Source organism: Python bivittatus, unplaced genomic scaffold (assembly GCF_059951505.1).
Source record: "Python bivittatus isolate LINGU-HERP-01145 unplaced genomic scaffold, Pbiv_v1 ctg000700_np1212, whole genome shotgun sequence".
NCBI classification, from domain to species: domain Eukaryota; kingdom Metazoa; phylum Chordata; class Lepidosauria; order Squamata; family Pythonidae; genus Python; species Python bivittatus.
Window position 1 is genome coordinate 102916523 of NW_028277098.1, and position 22277 is coordinate 102938799.

The following is a 22277-nucleotide window of genomic DNA, read 5'->3' on the forward strand; positions in this document are numbered from 1 at the left end:
TTTTTCCAAAGTCCTCTTGCATGCATGGAGAAGTACTTCATACTAGGAGGAGGAACAGGAGAGTTTCTCAGAGTCTTAAGGAATGTTGAAAGCAGAAGGAGATTGGTGTGCTGCATTAATCTTCAGTCTGGTGGAACAGAGAGAGATAAAATACTCTCTTTCCAAATTATCTACATGTGCTCAGATGACTTCAAGGAATGCAAGAAGGAATGGGAAAAATCTTAATCTTTGGCTAGCTATGTGCCTCAGTGAAACAGTTTTGACTTTTTATCTGTTAAGAGCGTAAGGATAATTTTGAAGATATAGCAGGAGAGCCTGTGACAGTGGAGGGAATGCTTTTGAACTGGTATGTACTGAGCTCTGTTGATAATATAGCATTGACATTCAAATAAATAAATTGGATATTTGTTCAAGTTTTCTTTGGACACTAATATATCTTAACATGGAAATCTAGCTAAGATGGATGATCAGACCGAGATCTAATAGTTTGATTGGATAGGGTTTTTTTCCCCTTCATCTCTTTAGATGCAGTGAAAAGTAATAGCTAAGCAGTCTCCTTCACTGAGTAACTTTCATCTGCAGTGGTGTAAAATTCTATGTATTCCCTTAGGCTTAGTTTCCTGTTGCTAAATATTCTAATGTCGGCCAACAGTGTGCAAAAAAGCTGTGATACTAGGAGGGCAGGATGGTCGCAGAGAATAGGGTCTGTATTTCCACCTGGCCCACCCTAGAAAATATTGAGATTGAAATCTGGATGTGGGTCTCAAACATTAGTGATAATTTTCTATGTGCCAAATCTGTTTCTGGTTTGCTTCTGGTTCAACCTTGGGTTAAATTATCTACTTGGATAATTTCTTTTCCCTGTTACTGCTTTGTGAGTTGCCTTTCAAGCTGGCTATAAAGCTGTTTAGTGCTTTATATGAAGATTTTCTGAGGGTTAACTTTGGGTATTGCTTGTATGCCTAGTACATTCCAGCCTGACACTCTGTAAAGATTTTGAATACACACAGTTCAAGTGATACACAATTCATATCAAGGTCAGGCTGCTTAACTTGGGAAAGAGGCGCAGTAGCCTAGAGGTCTGCGCTGTCTGGGTCAGCATAACATAGATGATTGCAGGAATTATCTCCAGTGTGTAATTATTTTCAGAGAACCTTTTCAGAAAATTCTTCATTGAAATAAAATGTAACAGGAGAACATGGGCAAATGTCATTCCTCCTTGTTACTGACGTGACATTTCACTTTTCCACATGTTGTTTAAAGTGACTTCTGAGCTGGTAGGATTTGTAACAGATGTCTTTCTTTTTAGCATTCTGCTCTTTCAGCTGGAAAATATGTGTTCATATTTTAATTGTGGGGCATAAGTCACAATGGCTGTTGAGCATTTGTTCGTAGAAGCATCCACAAAAGTCATATGGGTGCTTTTTTATAATGTTGTGTTCAGCACCCAGAGGGTTGCTTCACATCTTCATGGCCATTGTGCAGTTCATGCCATTTTGCTGAAAGTAGGAGTCATAACTATGACATATTTCCTATCTGAAGATTATGCCTCTTAGAAACATACTTCCTATACTATGTGTACATCTCCTGTAATAGCACACAGCATTGGAATTGTTTTTATTTATTTATTTATCAAATTTATATGGCCACTCATCTCACAAAAAGTGACTCTGGGCAGTGTACAGCAATAGTAAGACAATAAATATATTAAAAATCATTATAAAAATATAAAACAATCATAAAATACAGTATAAAAACCAAGGCACAGGAGAGAGCAAGTATTAGCTACAAAAATGGAGCCATCTAAGAATGTCACTGGTCTTCCGGGACCCCCAGGCTTGAAGACATAGCCTGGTCTTGAGGGACTTCTGGAACATTTTAATTGAATTTCACAAGCTTCTGATTAATTTTATGTGCTTCCCTATTTTCACTAAAGCATAATTCTTTACAAAGGGTTCAGTATTCTTTATCCTTAAGGTGACTTGTGTCATTTAAGAATATGTTAGTATTTATCTTTGCACTGAATTAGAATGGCTTTTTCAGAGCACTGAGGCTTAACACCTTTTTAGATCACTTGATTAGATTCCAGAGGTGTGTCTGTTGTGTTTGCTTCACAGTTTCCGACTCCTAGTCTCCTTCCAAACTAAATTCACTCACAGTCCTGAGACAGTTAGGCATCTCGGAGTAGGTATGGTTTCTCTTGCTTTTGGGAAGCATGAACCATTTTCTAGTAACAGAACAGTTTAACAGCAGAATATGGGATTCAGATTGAGCTTTTTCTCTCTTCAGAGGTGAAAATGGTTGTGAACTTCTTGCCTTTCAATGCTGCCTGGTCTGTATGGAGGGTTTTTCAGCTGCCATTCTTTGCAGTGTTTTCTAACAACCTAATTGTCAATGTTTACATCACCTTAGCATTTTTAACTTGGTGTCCTTTTTAGTGACACTAGAAGCTGTTGATGCTTATTTTAAGGACTACAAATTAGAAATTCTAAAGAAGTATTTTTTTTATTATATGTTACTGTTATGGGGTCTGGCAAACTGAGGCACTGAGAAATTTTGCAATCACTTTGATCCTTTAAAAATGTGCTGCTGAAAATTAGCCATTTTGTTGCAGAATTTTGGCAGCTGATCTTGGGATGCTGGGAGTGTACGTGGCCTGCAGGTTGTCCACCTCTGTGTTGTGTTGTGTTGTTGAAGCCTGAAGTTTATAAGGAAAGGCCAGCAATTACAGGGGCATTTAATGAAGCTTGACATTAAATATATTTTATGCGTTTTAGTTATAGGGAAGATACAACATAAAGTAGAGCATTTTCTGATATGTTTTGGTGAGTATAATTTGCTGACTTAAAAAAAAAAGCATCTTTTTTGCACCAAGAGAACCAGACATTACTTTTCTTTCTGTTGAATTTTATGTTAACTTTATTTCAGTCTTTCTTTCTACAAAAGACAGAGGTTCACAAAATTCTGTACTGATCATCTTAACAAGTGCTGGGTTTTATTCCATTCAGTTGTATGACTCTGTACAGCAAAGGAAAAATTGAATGGTGTGGAAGGAAGGGGAAATTGATAACATATTCCAGCCAAAGAAAGTGGGCCTGTTATCCCAGAGCCGTTGTATTTTGTGGAGTTGTGCTGGGAGGAGGCAAAGGAGAATCACAGAATAATTGTTGAGAGAGGTGTATAAAATCAGCAGAAGGAAAACTAACTACCTTGACACAGGTGGGCTGTTCTGAAACAGTCCAGAGAAGCATCCTTGAATCTCCATATTCGAGCTTGCCTCAAAGTTTACAGCAAACAAGCCCTTGTCTGTGCTCAGTGCTACTTTTCTACCTGCTGCTGGTTGCTTGAAGCATTTTCTGAAGTTTTTCCTGCCTGCACTTCCTTGCAGCCAAGAACATCTTTAGTAACAGCCCCTTCTGTGTTTAATAATTTTCCCTTCCTGGGGGGCGGGTGGAGCTATGTGGCCCCAGAACAATTCTGTTCTATATTCTGTGCCCATCCCCTTTCTAGGCATGGTGAGTATTTTGTTGAGTGGGGCAAATGACATCTTGAAGGGAGGCAATTTAGATATGAAAAACATGCAGGGGGAAAGGCTAAACAGTCCCCTCAGGGGACACTGACTCATTTGAGTTGTCCTGTACCCATCCTCGTGATTGCATTAAAAAAAACCCAAAAACCAGAGATCCAGGACCATGAGTCTCTTGTGTCTGGTCTAGCTCAGCCCTGAGGCAGCGGTTGAAAGAGTCTGCCAAACCACTCTATTATTTTAAATATATGTTGGCATGCACTTAAACTGTTACAGCCTAAAGTTCATCCCAGTTAGCTTTGCAGAAAGGTTAAGCCAGTTTCTTGCCTTTAAGTGCCAGTTGAATATCCTTGGATGAGTTTTTGTACCTTAAACCTGGGATTTTCTCTCTTTTTTTCAGGTGCTGGAAAACTATTCTGATGGACCCATGACCCCAAAACAGATCCTGCAGGTTATAGAAACCGAGGGCCTAAAGGAAATGAGGTTAGTCTTGTTCTTTCTCTTAAGTCAAAGGATAGGTAGAACTAAATTGACTTGTGTTCCCTAACCCTCTTCTCTTCAGCCTTTCTGCTCAGGCATTTGGAATACCTAAGGTGACTTTTAGCTTTGGTTGGAGGATTTCCTGCACGTCTTGGATAGTGTCTGTTGTTCAAGCCAGGATGCTTTGTTGAGTCTGTAACAGCCAGCAGCAGACGTCCAGGCCATGGGGAATGGCATGGTTTATCTCTGCAGGGCTGGAGTGACAGCCCTATCCATTTAACACAGCTTAAGTTTGTACAACCTGTTTGCTTTATTTTTCTAAGACAACAGTTACAACTGTTAAGTGTTCTTGTCCTGATAAGCTGTTATATTTGACAGGGGCAAATGCCATGCTTACAACAGATAATTGTTTGTGCTCTGTTCTGGGCATTCAATTCCTTATATGAAAATGGTTGCTGAATTCTTGCACCATTAGTTTTGTCTAGTGAAATATTTGCTGAAGCATTGTTCCTCATCCTGGTGCTTTCCAGGTGTATTGGGATTACAATTCCCAACATCTCCACCCAGCTCTAGCCCATACTGACTGTGAATTGTCCAACACATTTGGGAGACACTGGTTTGAAGAAGCCCACCCTGGAGTGTCTGATTATTGCTGTTTGCTTGACCACACAAAGGGATTCTGAGATGGGTTCTTTTCTCCCATTCTCAGCGGAAAGAGAGGCAGAAAGAGGAGGAAGCCAACAAAGAATGGATGAGGACATGTTACGTTTATCAGTAGCAATCCTACTGTAGAGTTCAGGCTACTTACTTGTTGTTACGTACAATAGATTCATATTGTGCAAATATGTGCTACAAATATGTAGCCCACCCAGCACGAAATGAAAAATGTCTTCAGTTTTGTTTCCTCATCATAGAATTTGAGGATATAAGATCAGCCCCACTCTTCTATCCCTGTCAGTTCCTTTGTTACATAAAAGCCAGGTTCACATAATTCTTTAAATCTGAGTTAATAGGCTAAGACAGTGACTGAGTTCCCACAAGCCGTTAACCCATAACTCCAGTCCAGCCTAGCCTAATGAGTTCTGCAAACCTAGCTCCTGAGCAATCAGTGAGATAGATGGAATCACAGTCTTTGCACGGAGTTTGGAGGAAGGTCTCTTTCAGTAATTATAATTTACCTTCATATGTGATATGGTCAGTGGTCACTGCAGTCCTAGGAAGCCTGAGATACTCATGTTCCTTTTGCCAATCCACTAGCTTTTGATTCCCCAGTTCTGGTGTGGAGTAACTATTGCTGTGTATGTCAGGTATAAAGCAAAGATGAGGTATAAATCCTTAGGTAAACAAGAGGCTGTACTGGTCTGAATATTCTTATATGAGCCAGAAAACTTGAGTTAGGTCCAGTGATGACCATAAGTGAGGTGAACCCAAGCCAATGTTTGTTGGAGCTTTAACTAAAGGATTGTATCTTTTGGGGAGATTTTCCCATGGAAATAATGTTGACAAAATCTGTTAATTATACTCTGAGCAGAAAAAGATGCTTTAAAAGCCCCTTTTAGGTGACTCTGATCCTCACTTATATGAGTTCAGCACACTGATCAAAAAGAGTAGCCATGTTTGCATGTAGCATTAAGCTCCGGTTTACATAGTCAGTATAATATCACTGTATAATATTGTCTGTATAATACAGACAGAACTGCGAGAAATGCAGGATGAGTGGTGGAGAGGAAGGCTGAGGAGATGGAATATATGCAGGCATGCATGTTATCAGAGAATTCTTCAGCACCATAAAGTCAGTTTATGGTCCTTCTAAATGAGGATGCTCCCCCTTGCTGTCATCTGATGGATCGAGCCTGATCAAAGACCACGAAGGACTGAAAAACTGCTGGGCTAAACACTTTTCCAACCTATTCAATAGGCCGTCCACAGTAGATCATGATGTTTTACAGCAGATTCCTCAGCTGCCAACCTTGGAAGTCCTAGACCTGCCTTCCTCTACTGATAAAGAAAGTGATCTCACAGATGAACTCAAATAAAGCAACAGGGCAGGATGGCATTCCTACTAAGATCTACAAAGCACTAGACCCAAGCGCTTTACAGGCGTTCCAAGATATCTTGGAAGACGTTTGGTCCACAGAGGAGATGCCTGATGACTTCAGTGATGCCCTCATTGTGGCTCTCTATAAAAATAAGGGAAGCAAATCAGACTGTGGGAACTACAGAGGTATCTCACAGCTGTCCATTGTAGGCAAGATCTTTGTCCACATTCTCCTGAACAGACTTGTCACTGTCTTGGAAAGGAACCTCCCAGAGGCACAGCATGGCTTTCGGCCAGAATAGAGTATAGCAGACATGATATTTGCCATGAGGCAAGTCCAGGAGAAGTGCATCGAATAGAACAAGCCTCTTTACTCTGTCTGCATTGACCTGACAAAGTCATTTGACACTGTAAACAAGGAGGCTCTCTGGAACTTCCTGAGACGTAATGGATGCCTGAGAAAATTCGTGAAGTTGATTCAGCTACTCCATGACGGAATGACAGGATAGGTTCTTTACAATGGTGATACATCAGCTGCATTTGCCATTTCCAGTGGGGTGAAACAGGGTTGTGTGCTAGCCCTCAATCCGTTCTTCACTCACATGTTGTCACATGCTGTCCGGGATCTGAAGAAGGGAGTATATATTAAGTACTGATTGGATGGCTTTCTCTTTGACCTTCGCCACTCGAACGCATGGACGAAGTGCCTTCGTACAGTCATTCAAGAAACCCTCTTTGCTGATGACTGTGCACTTCTGGCACACAAAGAGAGCAATCTACAGTTGATGCTGAACAAATTCTCAGATGCTGCTACGCTCTTTGGCCTGACTATCAGCCTGAACAATACTGAAGTACTTTACCAGCCTGTGCCAAATACCAACCCTGTAGAACCAAAAATCAATGTTGAAGACATCCAGCTGACAAATGTAAACAGCTTCAAATATTTGGAAAGCATCTTCAAATACTTGGAGAGCATCATCTTGAGCGATGGGTCTTTGGACAAAGAAATTGACTCCAGGACCAGCAAGGCCAGTCAGGCACTAGGGCAGCTGTGTACTAGAGTGCTCAATCAACACAACATCTGTATCCCCACAAAGCTGAAAGTCTACAGAGCTGTGGTTATCCCTTCTCTCCTATATGGATGTGTGTCCTGGACTCTGTACCAAAGTCCATCAAACGCACATCAGACAATTGGAGAAATTTCTCACGTGCATTCTCTGCTCCATCCTTGGTATTTGTTTGCAAGACAGTGTCTCCAACCCAGAGATCTTGGATCAATAGAAGAGAATATATATAGCTCAGGGTTGAACTGTGGAGTCCTTGGGGTTCTCTGAGCTTGGTTATTTGCTCGCAGACGTTTTGTTACCCGTCTAGGCAACATCTTCAGTGCTAGAAGGGAGTGGGGTTTGCCCTCTGTTTATATACAGTAGCTTGCCCTGTCAATGTTGGTGGGGGTGTTGTTTTTTCCTTGGTAGCTCCTAGGTTAGGCTGCTGTTTACTGCTTGATTGTTTGTCTTGAGTTTGTATTTCCTTGGTTAAGATATTGTTTACTGCTTGATTGTTCGTCTGGTGTTAATCCTGATGTTAATCCCTGTTTATCTGGGTATCGATTGCTGACAAGGAGGTGTTCTAGCCTTTTTGTTTCCTTTTTATTGTCTCTTTTGAATAGTGTGTAAATGTTTATTTCTATGTGCCTGTTGATGTGTGAAAAAGGAAGCAAAAAGACCAGAACACCTCCTCTCCAGCAAACAACATCCAGAGAAACAGGGATTAACACCAGGATTAACACCAGACGAACAATCAAGCAGTAAACAACAGCCTAATCTAGGAACTACCAAGGAAAATACAACACCCCCACCAACACTGACAGGGCAAGCTACTGTATATAAACAGAGGGCAAACCCCACTCTCTTCTAGCACTAAAGATGTTGCCTAGATGGGTAAGAAAACATCTGCAAGAAAGCAACCAAGCTCAGAGAATCCCAAGACTCCATGGTCTTGGATTGTGTGGAGTCCGCTAGCATTGAGTCCCTGATTATCAGAGCCCAGATTCGGTGGGTGGGACATGTCATCAGAATGGATGATCACTGTATGCCTCACCAGTTGCTCTATAGCATACTGGAGTCTGGGAAGAGACTTTGAGGTCACCCACGCAAGCACTACACAGATGCTGTGAAAGAAACCCTACGCCGCTGTGACATCCAGCCAAGGGAACTAGAAGTTGCGGCTGTTGACAGAACCTGCTGGCAAGCCCTGCGCTATGAATCCTCCACCTGCTTTGAAGACAGGCACCACCAAAAACAAAGAGAAAACGGTGAGCAGGTCACAGAATAACACCCACAGTTACTACAACAATGAACTTCCAATGTCCTCATTGTGCTGGATTCTGCACTTCCAGACTGGGACTGCAGAGCCACCTCCATGTCCACAGATGAACTGCATAAGAGTGTGTCTTCTTCAAATCTGAAGGACTACCAACCATAATATCACTTCCCACACCAAAAAGTTACTGAAGTGAAATCAGCCACAATTTGTTTCATTACCCATAACATTCCACAAAGATGACCGCAGTTCATTTTCTCCATCCATGTTTTGATAATCTCACTCCAGAAACTTTTACACTACAGAGTGAAAAATAATTCCTTTAATTCTTCCTGGCAGTCTTCAGAACATGGTAACTCCCTTCCCCAGCAATCCCAAATCAACAGGATATTTGACTGCTGCATTTTTAAACCTTTTCCTACCACTGTGAGAAATGGGTAGGGAATATATTTCTTCATAAACATTAATGATGAAATAAATAAAATGTTTACAAACATTCCAAGCTCCAAACTGTGCTTTTTCTCCATCACCTGGGAGACATCTTGCCCCACACTGAATGGAGCAGATTCTCTGGCCATCTGAATACTAGCGCACAGTTGCATTACTGACTGCGTTTTGTTTGGCTTTTTCCACTCTTTTCTTTCCTAACCCTCTTAGTTCACTTTAATATGAGGTGGGGGATGCTAGATCTGCGGGGTCTACTCATATAATATCACCCCACTGCTGTCTCACTGAATGGATTTCAACCCCCCACTCCTAAAACTTGTACGGGCAGTGAAAAGCACACAGGCCTTCTGTTGTAATAGCACTGAAAACAAACATGAAGTTAGGCCTGATAATTTTACAGAAAGCTCAGAGGGGAACTTGAGGAAAGAATGAGAGAGTTGATCATGGCCCCAGATGAAGTGGGTGATTTGAGTTCACCTGCTTCTGATGCAAGACTGCTTCCCAGAGTGAACTCGGTGGCTTTGGAGGACAAGAACCTTGGTTACCTTCAGTTGGATCATTCTCAACCCCCTTCCTGGGAAGCAGTAGGGTTCCTCAAGGAAAATGTTGAGGGTGTAGCAGACCAGGATAATATCCACAAGTAGGGTGTCTTCAATGTCCTGTAAGATATAGAGCCTGAGTGGCAATCTGACAGATTCTGCAACTCGACAGAAGATAAATCACTTCTGAAAAAATATGAACATTTACAGAGTTTCTCTGGAAAGTTATGTGAGTCTTTTTCTCAGGGTTGGGATGTTTCGTTTTTTGCTAGTCAAATCATAGGCTGATGTGTATTAATTGTGCTGCCATTTAATGGCTAACTCAATTTTTACTGTAGGCCATATTTTGCCAATTGTACTCCTTTGTTTCTTTGTGGGGAGTAAGAAACAAGTGATCTTTGAGTATCTTTTCTGATCATAGGAAGGAACAGATGCAAATAAAATTGGGCTTGATATGTTCCAGTGGTGAGTGCAGAAGGGCTTCCTTGTTGCTTTCTTTCCCTTGTGAACCCTTTTTCTGTCCGTCTCTCGGTACACTGGGCCCATGAAAGCGGGGAGGATAGTCAAACATTGGGGAAGAAGAAAGCTGTGGATAGTCCAGATCCAAGGGCTGATTTAAGGCAGAAATTACATTGTTCATTTTGAATACTGTTCCGTTTTGGTCTGTTGGCAGAAAAGTTCTTCTAGGCAGCTCTTTAATAGTTTGCTTGGTTTACTAGCTTAGTCCTTTCAGTATTGTTATTTATATTATTGTAGGAGACTACAGTGCCCTTGTAAGATAGAACCTCTTCCTCTGTATTTACTCCTTTGTGGTTCTGGCTAATGTTGTCTAAATGAAGAAGTGGCTTTGAGGGGCTTTATGAATGCAAATCAGCAACAGTACTGTTGTCCTGTCTCTCCAAAGAGTGGATTCACCTGCCTATCTGTGGAAAGTACATAGTTCTGTAGTTAATATTCTCTCCTCAGCTTGTATTAATCTTCTAATCTGGGGAGAATTGTTTATAACTGCTAAACATGCAGATGAGATTCCCCTCAAAAGTCATATCGATTCTCCCAGAAACAGAGTAATTTGGGGGAGGGGGGGAATCAACAAATTAAGTTGAAGGGGAAGTTTTGTACAGTAGCACATAATTTTTCAAAGTATAAGCCTACTTCCTTTTTTTTAATAAATTGAAACTGAAATACTCTTGAGGATTTTGTGTTTAAGATTGAAAAACATATCTTAGAACAACTTTCAACTGTTTTTCTTAGCCTTTTCTTCTTTACATAGAGATCTCTCTTCTGATCTCCAGATGCTATAGGTTATTTTCTTCCAATTGTATTTTAACAAGATTACAAAAAAAATAGAGTACAAGCATTCAAAACATAAAATGAAGGAAATACTAGAGACAATAAACAACTAAAAAATCTGAAGCAAAAAATAGAAGAGAAAGAAGCCCCCCAAAATGTAAAAAGTTAAAAAAAAAAAAACTAAAAACCCAGTTTAAAAAAACAAAAAACAATACCAATTGAGGCGACTTTGTGTAGCTCAGGGTTGAACTGTGGAGTCCTTGGGGTTCTCTGAGCTTGGTTCTTTTCTTGCAAATGTTTCATTACCCGGCTAGGTAACATCTTCAGTGCTAGAATGGGATGGGGTTTGTTCTCTGTTTATCTACTGTGGCCTGCCTTGCCAGTGTTGGTGGGAGTGGGGGTTTTGTTTTGGTCCTCTGGTAGTTCCTTGAGGAAACAAAACAAAACCCCCACCCCCACCAACACTGGCAGGGCATGCCACAGTATATAAACAGAGAGCAAACCCCATCCCATTCTAGCACTGAAGATGTTACCTAGCCGGGTAATGAAACGTTTGCAAGAAAAGAACCAAGCTCAGAGAACCCCAAGGACTCCAAAAATACCAATGCTGAACATTTTGTGTGTGTGTGTATACACAGACACACCATATAGAAATAATTGCTTTACAGAAAATGCCATTACCTAATAATACTACTCTGTTACTGTAAAATATAATGAAATCTATACCATAGAATAACATATTGCCTTTTCTAAAATGGATAAATTACTCATTTCTGAAAGCCAGTCCTTAATATCTGGATTAATACTGCTTTTCCAATTTCTCAAACAAATCCAAATGCTATCTTGTTGACAGTGCTATTAAAATGATACACAGGCAGCCTGGATTTTGTCTACTGGGCGAAAGCAGTAGCTTCCTTGCCCCAGGGGAGACTAAAGCGAGTTGCTTCTCTTCCCAAGAACTGCCTGGGAGAGCTGGGGGTGGGGAGTCCATTGTATTGGATCCAGACTTAATTGTGCTTGAAATAAATTTACAGACATCCGGAGCAATCGTAATCAGCATTCTGACCATCTCTGTATTCTAGAAATTAATCAGGAGCAAGACAAAACTGCCTGCCTGAAAGTCCAAATCTTTCTCTGGAAACTCTATCCATTAGGTGCCTGAGGTGGACCATTCTAATGGGTTCTTTGCACTCATAGAGTTCTTGGATGTTCACCATCTGCAGTTTCACCATAAAGCGATCTGACTATGGCAAAGGACAGATGTCAGTGTCCTCTATATTCAGATCATATTCCGTCTGCTCTGAAGTGAAAACCAGATCAAGCATATGCCTGTGTCACGGCATGGTCACCTCTGTGGTCACCATGGAGGCCGTGAACTTGTGAGCCACTCTGGGCTCTTTTCCCAAGATGTGGAGGTTGAAATGACTCAAGATCATAAGGCTTGAGGGCACCAGCACCAGCCCTGGGATGGTCCAGAAGCTCGTGGAGGGCTTCTGCTGGACAGCTGAACAGCAGCCTTAGCCTGTCTCTGTGGCCCACTTTCACACAGAGGCACTCAGAACTGGTCACCTCAAGGACAATGCTGTTGGTCACTGTAATTGGTCACTTCACAAATATTTGCAAGGACCTCTCCACTGTGACATTGGCATGGTGGCTGCTGTTGGACCTGATCTTCAGATGGGCATATTCTCCCCAGGACTACGTCCTCATTGCTATCCAACCAGCTCTCATTAATACGTGCCAGTTCAGCACCATATCACTACACACAGATCTGGCATTTTCCAGTCCAAAGGCACATGACAAAAGTTGGGGTGCCCCTTCTCCTATAATGGGCTACTGAGTGCCCCTGGCCATAATTTCCTCTCCCCACCAGAGTTCCAGTATGAGCCACCACCATTGTGCATAGTATTCTGCTCCAGCCCCTCCTCCTTTCACGCTGCCAAGCATATTCCACTCGCCCTGGCTGCAATATGCAGGGCACTTCCACAGGTCTAGTTCCAGTATTCCACAACCACTACACACTATTAATGCTTCCTCCCAGCTCCAATTCAATAAACAGCTAACACCTTCCCACTGACTCTGATCAGCTTGTATTCCTACTATCCATCTCCAGGTTCTCCACATCCTGCTATCCATGCACCTCCATGGTACATACTAAGGGATTTCCAGCCCCCACTCCCATTATTCCACTGCGAAGGGGGCTCCTTCACAACTTCCCAGCTCACTAGAGTAATCCAGTCTTATAAACCACCAGCAGTCCAGTTGTCTGCCTGCCTGCCTGCCTCTATATCACCTCAGTCTAGTCTCGGGTTGCCTCTCTTCAGCTTCCCATTTTCCTGGCGTTTGCATCTGGCCCTCTGCACTGGTTGCTCTCCACATCTCATCTTTGTTGCTTCCTCTTCCACCAGCCTCTCTAGAAAAGGTCTGCCCATGGGAGTGAAGCTGAGCTTGGTTCCATGACTGGGTCATCTTTCTTGCTGCCATGTGCTTAATAATGGGGGCCACCATGTTCTTCCTCCATCCTCGTTCAGCCTTCTGCACAGGAGCCCTGCAGATGGAGCTCACCATCTGTCAACTGTGGCCAGCAAATCCATTCAACTTCCCAGCCAAGTTTTAGTCTGGGTCTGGTCTGCTCTCATCCTTCTCCACCATTTTTTCCACTCCAATGTACCACCCTCCAACCTCCACTGCTGACAACTCCCTCACCTCCACCAATAACCTGCCTTGCCTGGGTGACAGAAAATGATTGGACTTGAAAAATCATGCTATAAAAATGGTGATTGCATGAACCATCCTGATGGTGCTTGGCTTGACAGTGGTTGTTCTGAATAGGGAGGCAAATAAAACTGTGTGGCATTTGTGTCACGTGAAGTTAGTCTGAAGGAGCTTTAACGAGCCTGTTTTATTTTTCATAATAGGTTGGGTTATCAGAATTTGCCACAATTGTTTCACTAGTTCAAAACAATGTGTGTCTGGACTGATAGGTTGAATTATGCATGTTTTCCATCTTCAGTGGCACATCCCCGTTGGCCTGCCTGAATGCAATGCTTCACTCCAATTCAAGGAGCTGCGATGGGCTTTTTTATAAACTTCCTGGGCGGATTAGCCTATTTACTCTCAAGGTAAGACCAGATTGCTATTCTTTTAATCGCGAGACTGGATGAAGGCTAAACTGACTGCTGAATTTTGTATGAACTTAGCACCTGACATATGATAAGGTCTCAAGTCTAGAACTTATCATTAGCCAGCTTTGGGTTCAGTTCAGTAAGTTGATGCTTAAATAGAACTTTTGGAATATTGTGTTACATTGTACTTATGGCAGCTTCCTTGAGTGGTTTCTGTCCTACATCGTGGCTGTTACAGTCCTTACATCGTATAGACTGTACAGTGTAAGGGCTGTACATACAGTCATACACTGTACATACAACATACGGTGTAAGGACTGTAACAGCCACTATGTAGGACAGACAGGCAAAAGATTAGCAGAGCTCATCCATGAACACCAAGTAGCAGTCAGAAGACACAATGAAAACTCCCTAATCTCACAACGCATGGACAGACTTAACCATAGTTTCAGTTGGGAAACTGTGAGCATCCTAGAGCAAGCTAGATCCAAAAATGGGAGGGAATTTCTGGAAGCCTGGCATTCAGACACATCCGCCATCAATAGACACATAGAGATAAACCATGTTTACACACAATTCAAAAGAGACGACAAAAAGCTAAGAAGGAAACAAAAGAAGACCAGAACACATCCCCTCCAGCAGCCAACACCTAGATAAGCAGGGATTAACACCAGGCAAAAAATCAAGCAGAAAACAATACCTAATCAAGGAACTACCAAGGAGAAAACCACACTCCCACCAACACTGGCAGGGCAAATTACTGTATATAATGGAGTGAACCCCACACTTATTAGCACTGATGATGTTCCCTAGTCGAGAAATGAAACGTCTGCAAGCAAACAGCCAAGCTCAGAGAGCACCAAGGACTCCACAATGATATGCTTTATTTATACCAGCTAACAACTGTGGCTGGCTCAAAGTGAATGCAGTTGCTAATTCAGTAGCTGGTGGGGATGGAGGACCCTTAGATTCAACCCTATCCATCTGGTACAGAGGAGGGAGCCTGTGAGTGTGGGCGAATGAGTATGTGAGTAAGGCGGTTTGTATGAATGTGTTGTATGTGTGAGTGTATGGCTGCATGTGGGCAGGTGGTGGCTGGGTACCCTGATGGTGCTGAGAGCTGGTGAAGCTATAGTGCCTCGGGGTGCTGGCTTCCCCTCCCAGGGAAGGCTGGTGAGGACAATGGGAGGTTCCCAGTCCCTGGTCTTGGGGGACTTAATTTTGGGGGTGGGGCTGCCATTAGGGGGGTGGAGGTGGGCCATGGTATTATGGTGGTGACTGGCATGGGGAGGTATGGTGGGAGACAGCGAGCTGCTCTCAAGGAATGTGGAACCATTGCCTTATACTGATTTCGCATTCCAGCTCCTTGCTCTCAGCCTGGTACCCTGTCAGCAGACCTTCAGCAGCCCTGGCCTCTGGCTGCTGCTACTGAATGCCAAGTTGGTCTGCAATAAGGCCTCCTCATTAGTAATTTCATCATTGATGAGAGGGCCGGCCTGGCACATACTACTGAGACCTGGCTGGGCCAGAAGATGGGGTAGCCCTTTTGGAAATATGCCCAGCAGGGTTTCAGGTGTGGCATCAGTTGAGACTCTGGGACAGCGGTGAGCGTGTGGTGATTGTCACCCGGGAATCCTTTACGGCTTTCTGGGGCTCTGCACCACAGGTCACCAGATGTGAGACCCTGATCATTAGGTTGGGCTCTAGGGATCAGTTGGGATTGTTGCTGTTGTACCAGCTTCCCTGCTGCATAGCAGTCTCCCTGCCTGAGCTGCTTAACTCCATTTTTGGGCTGGCAATGGAGTTCCTCAGAGTTATGGTTCTGGGGGACTTCAATCTGCCTTTTCTAGAAGTGGAGTCTGAGGTGGCTCAGGAGTTCATGGCCACCATGATGGCCATGGACCTATCCCAGGTCATCCAGAGCGCCACACAGGACAGTGGTCACACACTGGATCTGGTGTTCCTGTCAAGCAGTGGCTGTGTGATCTGAAATTGGGGGAGCTCTTGATGTCTCCCCTGTCATGGTCAGATCACACCCTGATTTCCATGGGATTCTCTAGTGCCACTGTCCACTGCAGAAAGGCTGGACCCATTAGATTGGTCCGCCCCCAGTAACTGATAGACCTGGATGGGTTGCAGAGGGAGCTGGGGGTTATTCCTGCTGATTTGTTTGTTTGTTTATATATCAAATTTGTCACCGCCCATCTTGTTAAAAAGCGACTCTGGGTGGTTTACAGAGAAAGGTTTACAATTTGCTGCACAGTCCATCCAAAGCCTTGGTTGCCGCTTGGAGCAAGGGGGTGGCTGAGGCATTGGATTGGATCGTGCCCATGCAACCTCACCTCTCTTGGGAATTCCGCCACTCCCCGTGGTTTATGGAGGAATTGAGGGAGATGAAACGAGAAGAGACGTCGAGAGTATTGCTAGCATGCAACCAAGGACAAACTCGACTGAACAGGGGTTAGAGCTGCTATTAAGGCCTACCTTGTGGCAGTAAGGGTGGCGAAGTGACGGTACTTTTCCGCCCTTATTGCGTCTGCAGATTGCCACCCCACAGCCCTGTTTTGGGTGACATGAGCCCTCTTGAGTAAAGGGGTCTGGGGAACCTTTTGCAGGGGTATGCGGAGGAATTTGCTGAGTATCTGTTGGATAAAATCACTCAGATTCGCTCACAGTTGGACTCTGGCCTTGTTGGAATGGAGTCTTGCCCAGTTACCTGAGAATGGTTTGAACCTGTTGGACCTGAGGAAGTGGACAGGGTCCTTAGGACTGTGAGCTTAGCCACCTGCTCTTAGATCCATGCCCCTCCTGGCTTATGAAAGTGGCCCGAGGGGTGTATTGTGAGTGGGTTCTAGCGGTGGTTAATTCTTCTTTGAGTGAGGGGGTTGTTCCGTCGCCTCTTAAGGAGGCCTTGGTTTACCCCCTTCTCAAGAAGCCATCGTTGGCCCCACTATACTGGACAATTTGTGTCCAGTATTTAACCTCCCCTTTTTGGAAAAGGTGGTTGAGAAGGTGATTGTGCAACAGCTTCACAGGGCCTTGGAGGAAGTGGATTATCTGGATCCTTTTTAGTAAGGATTCAGACACAGGTATGGGACCAAAATGGCATTGGTTGCGCTTGTGGATGATCCCTGGTGTGGGCGGAATGAGGGTTGTGAATCTATCCTTGCCCTACTTGACTTCTCAGTGGCTTTCGATGCCATCAACCACAGTATCCTTCTGAATTGGCTTAGATGGTTGGGGATGGGTGGCACTGCGTTGTGCTGGTTTGCCTCCTTCCTTCGGGGTCGATTCCAGCTGGTGGTGATTGGGGAGAAGTCCTGCCCTCAGACCCTATTATGTGGGATGCTACAGGGTTTGGTGCTTTCCCCTCTTCTATTTAGCATCTACATGAGGCCTCTGGGTGAGCTCATCCATCGCTATGGGATGGAGTCTCATCAGTACACGGATGATACCCAATTATGCATCTCTGCCCCTGGAGAATTAAGCGATGCCATGAACATCTTATCCCAGTGCCTGGAGGCTGTGAGGGTCCGGATGGGGGACAACGGGGTTCAGCTGAACCCTGGCGAGACTGAGTGGCTTTGGGTTTGGGGCCTACTGGTTCTAGGACTGTACCATCTCGGGTGGCACTGCCGCAGACAGACCCGGTGTGCCGTCTGAGGGTCCTCCTAGATTCGTGACTCCTGCTCAAAGAGCAGGTGGCAGTCATGGCTGGGAGGGCCTTTGCAGAGCTTCATGTTGTGCACCAGTTGCACCCTTTCCTGGAGCGGGAGGCTCTGCTCACAGTCATTCATGCCCTAGTCACCTCCAGATTGGACTACTGTAATGCGCTCTACATGGGGCTGCCCTTGAAGAGTATCCAGAAGCGTCAACTGTTGCAGAATGTGGCGGCGCAGGCAGTTGTGCATGCCCCTAGAAGAGCACGTATCACACCTCTGCTCCGTGAGCTGCACTGGCTGCCAGTCTGCTTCCGGGTCCAATTCAAGGTGCCGATTTTGACCTTTAAAGCCCTTCATGGCATGGGGCCGGGTTATCTGAGGGACCGCCTCTCCCCAATCGCATCAGCCCGTCCCGTTAGATCTGGCGGAGAAGGCGTGTTGCGGGTCCCATCTGCCAGGGGCTTACATTTGGTGGGTTCCAGGAGGCGGGCCTTCTCTGCCGTGGTGCCCGCCCTATGGAATATCCCCCCCCCCCCCAAAATCAGTTAGCTCCATCCCACTGTCATTGAGGAAGTCCCTCAAGACCTGGCTGTGTCACCAGGCCTGGAGGTCCCAGGGAACCGGAGACTCGATTGCGGTTGATCTTTTGATACTGTCCGTGCGGGTTGTATATTTTAAATTTTTTTGCAGTGTTTTTCTTTTTTAATAATGACCTTTTATATTTTTATAACGGTTGTTTTTTTTATCTATTTGCTGTTTTATTTAATTGTTGTGCACTGCCCAGAGTCGCTTTTTGTGAGACGGGCAGCCATATAAATATGGTTAACTAATCCCTACATACACGCATACTCCGCTGGCTCCCAAGACACAGTTCCTCCAAGTCCTCATTGGTTCTTCTAGAAAGCTGCCACCCAGTGGTCTCGGACCCTCGCTGGGCCTGAAGGAGAAGAGTTGGATGACGCGGAGAGCAGTGGTTCTAACGAAGCTGCCAGCACTGTGAGTGGGGATAACGACGGTAAGTGTGCTTCTGCTCAGAGCCTGAGCCAGTTGCTTCCTCCACGGATGTGGATGGTGTGATCCTTTCTTTCCAGTTTCTCTAGATGAAACCTCTTCAAACGCCTCCTGTTCCACGGAGTCCCAGAGCAAGAGTGTGCTTGCTGCCCGAGAGAGCACTAGGACAGCGTCACAGGTAGGAAAGCGGGAGAGGAGCTCCGGTGCTGGTCGGGGTGGGAGAGCGCAGCCTGGGAGCTGCGTTGCAAAGAGGAAACGACCCTTATTCTGCCTGAACTCCCCCCTCCCCCCCCACATTTGCTTACAGTTAACACCCACTGGAGGTGAACTTTTTCTGTGTTTGTAAACTGCTGTGAAAGCACTGCCAAAGTGTGACACATTTTAAATAAAATTAAATGTGGAAAGACTTCAAAGATCCTTGTGAATTAGAAGGGGGAAGTGGCAGCTGCAGAATGTGGCTGTGCTATAAAGTTATTTCTTGACTTGTGGGTCAGATAGAAGTGGGACAGAGGCCTTTCAAAAATTTATGATGGAGATGAGGTGGAGTGATAGAAATCTTGGTGGCTGGTGTGGGTCTTCCGGGCTGCGCGGCCGTGTTCTGGAAGTTTTGTTTCCTAACGTTTCGCCAGCATCTGTGACCGGCATCTTCAGAGTGCAGGAGCACAGACAGGAGCAGTTCTCTCTGTGCCCAGGGTGATGTGACCCTGTTGTGGGTATTTATAGAGATCAGCGAGGGTGCCTGAAGGGGGGGTGGGGGGGGTTGGGTTAACGAGTGGCTGCTTGTTTTGGTGTCAGGAAGACCCACACCAGCCATCATATTCCGGCCGTGAAAGCCTTTGACAATACGATAGAAATCTTGTTTTCCAGTTGAATCTGGAATTTGGCACAGCAACTGTGCAGACTTGGGCATGGAGTCTGCCTCGGACTGCTACATAGGAGGACTATTTCAGCAGATGCTTGTCCAGATTTTTATTAAAACCCTCCAAGGACAGAGTTTGATGAATTATCTAAATATCTTTTTCTCTTGTTGATCTAGATAGAATAATTGAGGCAAGAGTACCCCTGGATTATCTGGAGGATAGTTGGTGTGTGTTTTACAAGAAACCTGCCCGTATTTCTGTGTTGTGTAGGAATGGAAACAGGAGTGAGCCAACAGAATATAAGTTAGAGGTAGAGAGTCTTCAGAGGCCTTGTAGTCTAACCTCCAGTGCAAAGAACTTTCACAGTTGACCGCTGTCCTGCTTGAAGGCCTCAGTACAAAACATTCTTTCACTGCCTCTCTTATTCTAATTAGTTCTTTCATCAATCCACAATTACTGCTAAAAATGTTATCCTAATATTCAGCTGAAATTTACCTTTCTGTAACTCAAACCCTTTTTGATTTAGTGATGGCTCTTGAGGTGGCAAAGAATAAGTATTTACTACTTCTGTGTAACAGTCCTTAATGTACTTGAACAATTTTATTTTCCCATTTAGTCTTTTCTTTGCTAGGCTATATCTGAGAGACCTTTCCTGGTAAAATTTGCTTCCTGTCACCTAATCCCTTTCTTTCCCTCTCCCTCTACTGTTCCAACTTGAGTACATCCTTTCTATGGTTTAGGACCCAGAACTGGACACAGCCTTATAGGGAGGCCTCAGTACTTCATATTCTCTGCAGCTTTGAAATGTTCATTGAGTCTCCCCATAGATAGGCTTTCCTTAAATTGCTCACCTCTTATCCTTCTGGTCATCCAGGAATAATCTCCCCTTCCCACATGCAGATCCATATTGAATTCACTGTTGCCACGTTCTCTCTAGGCTGGGATTAGATAGACAGATTGCTTTTGGGTGGGTGGGGGGAACAAGTGATCAGCTGTATGATGTAGAAGAGAAGGAAGAGTCAGGGGCAGTGAAGGTGCAGGTAGGGTGAGGTTCTGCATTCATGCTGGCTGGAGGTGATAGAAGTTGTCCTTCAGCTTTTCCCAGAGTACCAAGTTGGAGAGGTGGTCCTGTAACAAAATCTCTACTTTTTCTTCCATGCTTCTGTTTGCTAGGTCCACTGTTCCCCCGTATTACTTTTACTCATAATCAGAAGTAACATGCCCAGGACTTCATCAGTTCTGATGATCCTTCCTAGTGTTATTAGAACACGATAGCGGAATCAAGGCTGCCGTGTCTAGGACAGGAGAAGGGTGCCAAGACTGGGAGCAGCCAGAAGCTTCCCATTTGAGACTATTGAAGCTGTGTAGAGCACTACCACCCACCTGCACAATGGGCAGGTCCAAAGATGGTGACACATAAGGATCTTTGAAAAAGCTGGCTTTGTTTCACTTCTGACGGCTCTGACCACCGTGCTGAGCTGTCATTGGCTGTTAGGGATGAGATGGAGGGCGTCGTGGCCTTTGCCCTTTTTCCTGAGAAGGTAGGATCCTTGACCCTTAGGTTTCATCAGTATTTTCCTGGCAGCGCTCTCTTGATTTCCTTTGAAACAGGTAAGCAAACAGAAGAAAAAGACAGGCATGATGCTTCCCCGTGTGGTTCTGACTCCCCTGAAAGTAAACGGGGCCCATATGGAAACCTCCTCAGGTAAGTGGAAGCTCTTCTTCCCCCCCTGACTGCCACATCTGTGTGGCCCCTCCAAACCCAGCCTCAAATGACTGCTCTCACAAGCATTCCTGGTTGCTGCTACTTACGTGATCTTAGCCCAGGGGGTGTAAATTGTGGTCCAGATGCCTGTGCTTTATTCAGGCTGCTCCTCCTTTTAATCAGGTGCCTGTGTTCTGTGCACTGCACCGCGAATTACCCAAAATGTGACCTCTGAGAAAGAGGCTTTCTCTGCCTCTTATTCTTAATTCCTGCCACTGACTTGGCTGAAAAACCAAACAACGGTAGCTTGCTGCCTCTTGCCAAGTGGTTTTTTTAAGATGATCTGGAGCAGCGTAAAGCCGTTTGCTTTCCTGTGGTAGCCGTAAGAGTCAGTTGAGTTTATAAAAGTCAAAGAAAAAGGGAGAAACCCCAGGAACAGGAGCAAATCCTTCCAAGCACAAGGAAGAGGAAAAAGGAAGGACAATGTGGAGAAGCTGCATCTGGACATTTACTTCAGAATTTACCGAACTAAGTTTGCTGCACCTGAGCCTTTACTTCTCTCCCTTCAGAAACAGATAATGTGGCCAGAATAAAGGACACAAGCCTTCTGCTCTCGTCTATCCTCCCCTGCTGTGACTGTTGCTGGGTATCAGGATGTTCTGCTCGATAAACTTGGGGTTGCAGTGAGGACAGTGGGAAGCAGCTGATGTGTTCTCTCATCAATGGATTTTTTTTTTCAGGGTTTGCAGGGAAGCAGGTTGGCGAAGAGGGCACCAGCAGCTCATCTGTTTTGCCCGGCACACTCTGTAGCAGAACAGAAATCGCTAGGGAAGCCCCCCATCTGCTCCGGGGAGTCCGCAAGCCCTCGAGTGGTAGGTGGAATCCGGGGTCTTCTCTTATCAGGGCAGACTTTGGCAGTTTGGCTCAGGCTGGTTTGGAGATGGGGGGGGCAGCGGCTGTTCTCTGGATCTTTCTTTTAGCATGCTAGACTCTGCCATTGATGCTTTCTCGGCGATGGTGTGGTTACTCAGGAGCCCCTTGAGTTTTTCTGTTATTTATTACACTACAGATATGCCTGCTTCATCAGATGTTCTGGTTAAGAGGCAGTATTACATCTGTTTTAATTTGTTCCTTTAACAAAAGTTGCTGTGTTGAATTTCTGTGTTGGTAATAGATGCAAGATGTTTTTGTTAATTGCATGGCTTTCTCTCACCTACTGTGGTGAGAGGAAGTATGCGAATCCTTTAGAACTGTCCATAAGGCTGCAGGACT

General features: G+C 44.7%; 1 protein-coding gene across 1 annotated transcript in view; it reads left to right on the forward strand.

Annotated features, from left to right (window-relative positions):
- The window catches only part of ASXL1 (ASXL transcriptional regulator 1), a 42929-nt gene that overhangs the window by 4675 nt on the left and 15977 nt on the right, over nt 1–22277 (forward strand). Inside the window, exons 2-7 of the mRNA XM_088153701.1 lie at nt 3927–4009; nt 13656–13764; nt 18330–18444; nt 18521–18618; nt 20912–21005; nt 21746–21877. Of these exons, the coding sequence (XP_088009827.1) occupies nt 3927–4009; nt 13656–13764; nt 18330–18444; nt 18521–18618; nt 20912–21005; nt 21746–21877 (631 nt within the window). The remainder of the gene's footprint in view (nt 1–3926; nt 4010–13655; nt 13765–18329; nt 18445–18520; nt 18619–20911; nt 21006–21745; nt 21878–22277) is intronic.